Below are 6,459 nucleotides of genomic sequence, written 5' to 3'. Positions count from 1 at the left end.
AAATCATAGAATCACATTGACCTGTTAGAAAATGTGCACCCCTTAGATTAAACAAGTTAAATGTCAGTAAATATTGGATTATTTCTGGAACGCAAAATATTGGCTTTATGCAAGCAGTTTCTATAAATGCTTTTTTAAATATTCCAGTATTGTAATGCATTTTGTAATGCATACTCTTAGTTCTAATGTTATTTAGAATAGTCCTAGAGATCCATTTTCCAGTATATTTTGAATAAAGGACTTTTATCCTGAGCAATTTTTGACTGTGGTAGGAACAAACCCCAAATGTTTACAGGAACAGCTTCCATTGTATATTATATAAACAAAGGAAAGAAGCTTGTAACAGCAAATAATAATTGCAACAGGCAGTATCTTTTTGGTCAGTAAAAAGAGAGAAATCCTAAGTAGGAAAATGCTTCACAGACATATTTTTTTTAAAAAAAATGCTGAAAATAATATCCTTTACCTACAATTCTGATGGCATCTTTCACAGATTCTGTGAATTTCAGCTGAGAAATCTCTGCATCTTCCCACATGTCATCTATATTGCCTGCAAAGGCGCTGGCCCAAATTCCTGCAATAGAAGTGAAGCAAAGAGATTTTTCAAATCATTACAGACTGGTACTACTTTCTGAGGATTCAGCTGAGCATCATTTATGGATCGCTATTATTATCAGTTTGTGCATTTTCTCATCCCTACACACTACTATCAGTGAAGTCAAGAAGCAGCAAAGGTTGATTCACAGTAATGATACCAAGATCCAACTACTATATACAGTAGTGGCCAAAATTGTGGAAACCTTTTGGGAAAAGTGTACAGTAGAAATGCCACCTTTGGTTAAGTTTCCACCTATTTTTCTTCTAATTTCTTTATAACTGTAGCCTTGTTCACTTAATAATACTATTTTACACTTTTTGGGCAACCAGTCAACTCTTTGCACCATTACTTTAATTTTATTATGTTTTACAAGCTCACTAAATGAAAGGAAAAAAAATACCCTGACAAATGTCCTCCTCTCAGCTTCAATACATGACATCAATAACTGAATCCTACTGTGATCTGATTGGCTCATTGCCAAAACAAGATGACACCTGATTAGCTCTCTAAACACTTATGCTCATTGGCTACAATCAGATGAAGGAAAGCTACCTGATATCAACTTAAGCAAGTTGTCCTTTTTCTGGTTATTTGGCTATAACGTTTCATAGAATACAGTACAGATAATTGAACAAACTTTGTTGCATTACATTTTTTATTAAATTATCTTTCCAATGATATATAATTTTATGATACTACTCCAAAAAAGGGGTGTTATTAGCCATCAAAGCTCAAAAATACACTTTTCCCAAAAGGTTTCCACAATTTTGGCCACTACTGTAGGTAGTCCTCGACTTATAGCCATTCATTTAGTGACATATTCAAAGTTACAATGGCACTGAAAAATTGACTTATGACCATTTTTCACACTTATTACCATTACAGCATCCCCATGGTTACATTATCAAAGTTTGCATGCTTGGCAACTGATTCATATCTATGATGGTTGCAGTGTCCTGGGGTCATGTGATCACCTTTTGCGACCTTCTGACAAACAAAGTCAATGGTCAAACTGTAAGGCACAGGATGAAGCAAATTAAGAAGATTTGCTTTGATTCATTAATACCTGGTGTGAGTTTTCTTATTGTGGAATATGTAGGGTTTACACTCCTTGACATTTGAGTTCAGATGACAGGATCAAAAATGGTAATAGGGACAAAACAGTTATAGCCATGCCATACAATACTCTTCAAAATAGAATCATTCTCAGATAACTGAATTGAATCAGTTATCCAATTGCCAAGCAGCCAAACTCACAATGAAAAGCAAAACAAGCATTATTTGAAATAAAGAAGTGGATCAGGTATATCTTGACTGCACAATTTCACTGCACTTAATAACAGTGTATTGGAATAACACTTTGCATCAGAGGCTTAGCTATAAAGTAATAAATTTGTGAAAATTATAGACTAACAATTGAGAGACATTTTTTTTAACCCACTTATTGGATATGGTGATCATAGCATGCACTCTGGATTTCTAAATCAACAGTGATGAAGACCAGTGCTGGTGAGTTTGATTTAAGAGAAGAGTGGGGGGCTAAGGAATGCAGAATTTGTGTCCTTTCATAGAGGACTTTATCCAAAAATCACTTTATTTATTTCTTTTATTTATTGAACTAATTTATACAGCTGCCTAACTCCCACATAGGTGATTCCAGGCAACTTACAAAATTTAAAAAATCCACCATCTAATAAGAACCCATTAAAATGCCCTCCATGGCAGCAACCACACAAGCAAATCAGCCACTTGATTGGATTTGCCTCCATCTGTCCCCATTTATAAGATGTCTAGCCCATTTTTATTAATAAAAAACCTCAAAGTAGAGAAACAGCAAATTAAAACAGTTTACAATAAATTTAAACAATTTACAATAAATATAATCCCTATAAACAAAATGTTACATGGGTAAAAAAAAATTCAGTTGGTTAGTAAAAATAATAATAATAACCACCTCATCACCAGTTTATGACCTTACCTTGGAGGAAACAGATTCTGGGCTCTTCATGTTTCTCAAGCAATAGTCCCATGAAAAATTTACTGCCATAGTCTTCCATGCGTATAAAAGCCCCATATTTATGAATACCAAATTCATAGGGTGTATATTCAACCCATTCTAAGGAAAGAAAGAACATTAGCTCTAAAAGTTCTTAGTCACATTACTATTTTCTTCGCCGAGACCATATATACCTTTCTTAGATTTATACCCACCTTTTGTTCAGGAGCTCAACTTGATGTACTCCCACTTCCCATTTTCCCCAAAGCAAAAACTTAGAGAATATCTTTTTGCCTCTGACTTCATTTCCACCTTTGCTTTATCCAGAATGGAGAAAAATTAACTTTGCGTGGTTTCAGACTGCATTTGATTTTAGCTACCTTGCAATCCAGTTTCAATCCAATCCTCTTACCTGTAAATTCACTGGTTTTAATATTCATCCTCACATTTTGAGCTGCATAAATAGGATAGGGATTTTGTCCCTTTATGACTGCTTTCTGTTGGTCAGATAGCTTTGTTGGGTCCTTCTGGGTACAATAAAGTAAAACATTACAGTCAGTTGATATACACTTAAGTTTTGCAAGTGAAATTCTTAACAGCATTATACTCTGCTATACTTTCCTCAGTCTGGCTGCCTTCTGATAATTACAGAAGTTTCAGTTCAACACATTAGGGTAGTGTTTCTCAACATTGGCAAGTTTAAATTGAGTGGACTTCAATTTCCAGAATTCCCCAGCCAGCATACCAGCTGGATAATTCTGGGAACTGAAGTCCTCATCTTAAAGTTGCCAAAGTTGAGAAATACTGCATTCGGGGATGCTAAGAATGAATAATAGCACCTGGCTAGAAATGAATAAGTAAGTACTCATAAAACAAACTCAAATTTTTGTTAAATATTAAGAATCATGTTTACCACACTAAAAGTTAATCAATAGTTCTGCCCATTTAAATTACCTACATTTACATCTCCTTCATCTTTAACAGCAATTCCCACTAATATCTAAGATGTACCATTCTTATAGAAAATAAATACTGTTCATATTTTGGTCATTTAGTTCATTGGAAAGCTAATGTGTTCTCAGCCATCATAACCTTCAAACATCACATAATTAGTCCATCAATCCCATACAGGATTAATACTATAACATTAAACTTTCAACATCATCCTATTAAGCAATACACAATGACATACTTTCATTTGTTTTCTCTGCAACTTGGGACATATTCAAAAAGTATTATTCAATCAAGAAATTATAACCATTATATTTATTCTATTTATAATAATACTTTAGTATTTTTTTTAATCTATAGTGCCTTTGAGTCATTAGTGACATCTGCCAGCTACCTGGACTGGTTCAGGCAGTTTCTTGGTAAGATTTTCAGAAGTGGTTTGCCATTGCCTCTGAGAGAGAGATAGAGATAGAGATAGAGATAGATAGATAGATAGATAGATAGATAGATAGATAGAGAGAGAGAGAGAGAGAGAGAGAGAGAGAGAGAGAGTGAAAAACAGAGGGAGAGGAAAGAGAAAGAGAGAGAGAGAGAGGACAGAGAGAGAAAGAGAGAGAGAGAAAGAGAGAAAGAGTGAAAAACAGAGGGAGAGGAAAGAGAAAGGGAGAGAGGGAGAGAGAGAAAAAAGAGAGGGAGGGAGAGAGAGAGAGGAAGAGGAGAGAGGGGGAGAGAGGAAAGAGAGAGAGAGAAAGAGAGGGAGAGAGAGGGGAAAGAGAGAGAGAGAGAAAGAGAGAGAGAGGAGAGAGAGAGAGAGAGAGAGAGAGAGAGAGAGAGAGAGAGAGAGAGAGAGAGAGAGAGAGAGAGAGATTCAAAATCACCCAGCTGGTTTTGTGCCTAAGGCAGGATTAGAATTCACATCTCCTTGTTTTATCCTGCTGTTCTTAATCACTACACCACTATCACCAACTACCACAACTACATCAAATTGGTTCTCTCTTAGTAATAAAACATTTTAGTTATTACTGAAGTATTGCATTTATTTCTAGTCTTAAAGTTAGAAACAAGCTACCTCATAATATTGTAATTCTTCTTTCACAAATTATAGGATTCAAATTTTTACCTTGTTGTTTAGGATGTACTCTATGATCAGGCCCCATAAATCCACAAGGGTAGCTTTCCTTCCTGTTTTCTCCCAGGCAATTAACTCCTGAAAATAATATGCTAGTTGTTCAGCAGAAAATGCCCCAACTTTTCCACTTGTTACAATTTTCTGAGCATTGTCAATTGTATGCTGGAGATTTCTTTGGGACCAGTAAGCATCTTTGTAGAGCATGGACATAGACCTACCAAAATCATAATTTTGAATATCAGTAAAAAAAATAAGACATGGAATATCTACAAATAATTCCAATATTTAATAGGCAGTAAGTCAATTGCCTGGATGTCAGGCATAGTTTCTCTTGGAAAACATATTCCATTATGACTGGAGTAAGGTCAAATACTGCATCTCTGATTTTAGTGCTATACTGCAAAAAAGAGAAATATATTAGGAAAAGAATTGGGTTAGGATAAATTCTAAGCTCATTTAAGCCATTGTAATAGTAAGGAGTGTGGTTTAAACCTACTATGATAAAAAGTTTTTTTTCAATGAAATATTCTCACTAAATTCTAGAGAGGAACAAAATAATTGTTTTCTCTGTATAGTTTATATTTTAAACTCTTTCTTCCAGTACTATACAAACCACGTGAAATTACCAAATACAACTTCATGGTCAGTTGGACTATTTATTATGGTTCCTCTGTCACATACCTCAAAAATAAAAGCAGATTTAGGGATCATGCTTGCTGGGGATTCTGGGAGTTGAAATTCATACATTTTAAACTTGCCAAGGTTGAGAAACACTGCCTAAATCTCACAGTTTAAAGAGGCCTCCCAGAATTGCAGTTTTTTCCCCCATTAATTACAATTGTATTGTAATTCCATATAAAAATCTTCATAGATTAAGCCTACCCACATGGCTCACTTAACAAAATAAAAGAATAACAAAGTTGGAAGGGACCTTGGAAGTCTTCTAGTCCATCCTCCTGCTCCAGCAGGAAACACTATAACATTTCAGATAAATGTTTGTCCAATCTCTTCTTAAAAATCTCCAGTGTTGGAGCACCCACAATTTCTGGAGGCAAGTTGTTCCACTGATTAATTGTTCTGTCTATCAGGAAATTTCTCCTTAAGTTCTATGTTGATTCTGTCCTTGATTAGTTTCCATCCATTGCTTCTTGTCTTGCCTTCTAGTGCTTTGGAAAATAGGGTGACCCCCTCTTTTTTGTGGCAGCCCCTTAGATATTGGAACACTGCTATCATGTCACCCCTGGCCCTTTGCTTCACTAGACTAGCCATGCTTAATTCCTGCAACCGTTCTTCATAGGTTTTAGCCTCTAGTCCCCTGATGATCTTTGTTCTTCTCTGCACTCTTTTTAGAGTTTTAACATCTTTTTCATATCGTGGCAACCAAAACTGGATGCAATATTCCAAGTGCGATCTTACCAAGGTCTTATAAAGTGATTAAGAGAGGATTTGTTTCTGCATGCAGTTATAACCTCTGTTCAAAGAGGGCCCTTCCTCACTCTATTTTGGTGTTGTACATCTCAGCAGTATTCTTGCTAAGTTCAACCTTATTCTGTTCACACTTGCCAGATACATGTTGAACAGACTATGTCATTTATTTATTTATTTATTTCATTTATACCCCGCCCTTCTCCCGGAGGACTCAGGGCGGCTTACAGCCAGTTTAAAACAATCCCACATAAATACCAAATACAAATCTAAAATAATTAAAAATAAATATTTGAATTGGCCGCTCTATTAAAATTTTGTTAAAACCAATTAAAATACCCCCTAGGCCAGTCCTGCCTG

The 6,459-nt window shown here is 35.4% G+C and overlaps 1 protein-coding gene across 1 annotated transcript in view; it reads right to left on the bottom strand.

The window, feature by feature from the left end:
- Positions 1 to 466: 466 nt before the first annotated feature.
- The window catches only part of LOC107295750 (cytosolic phospholipase A2 zeta-like), a gene marked incomplete at its 3' end in the record, with an annotated part of 17,019 nt that continues 11,026 nt past the window's right edge, over positions 467 to 6,459 (bottom strand). The window contains exons 11-14 of the mRNA XM_015825072.1: positions 4,666 to 4,888; positions 3,007 to 3,121; positions 2,577 to 2,714; positions 467 to 574 (exon numbers count right to left, since the gene is read on the bottom strand). Coding sequence (XP_015680558.1) covers positions 467 to 574; positions 2,577 to 2,714; positions 3,007 to 3,121; positions 4,666 to 4,888 — 584 coding nt within the window. The remainder of the gene's footprint in view (positions 575 to 2,576; positions 2,715 to 3,006; positions 3,122 to 4,665; positions 4,889 to 6,459) is intronic.

This window comes from Protobothrops mucrosquamatus, unplaced genomic scaffold (assembly GCF_001527695.2).
Source record: "Protobothrops mucrosquamatus isolate PMUCROS unplaced genomic scaffold, P.Mucros_1.0 scaffold2474, whole genome shotgun sequence".
NCBI lineage: Eukaryota > Metazoa > Chordata > Lepidosauria > Squamata > Viperidae > Protobothrops > Protobothrops mucrosquamatus.
The sequence above is the reverse complement of the archived record's forward strand: the minus strand, read 5'-3'. Positions and strand labels throughout refer to the sequence as shown.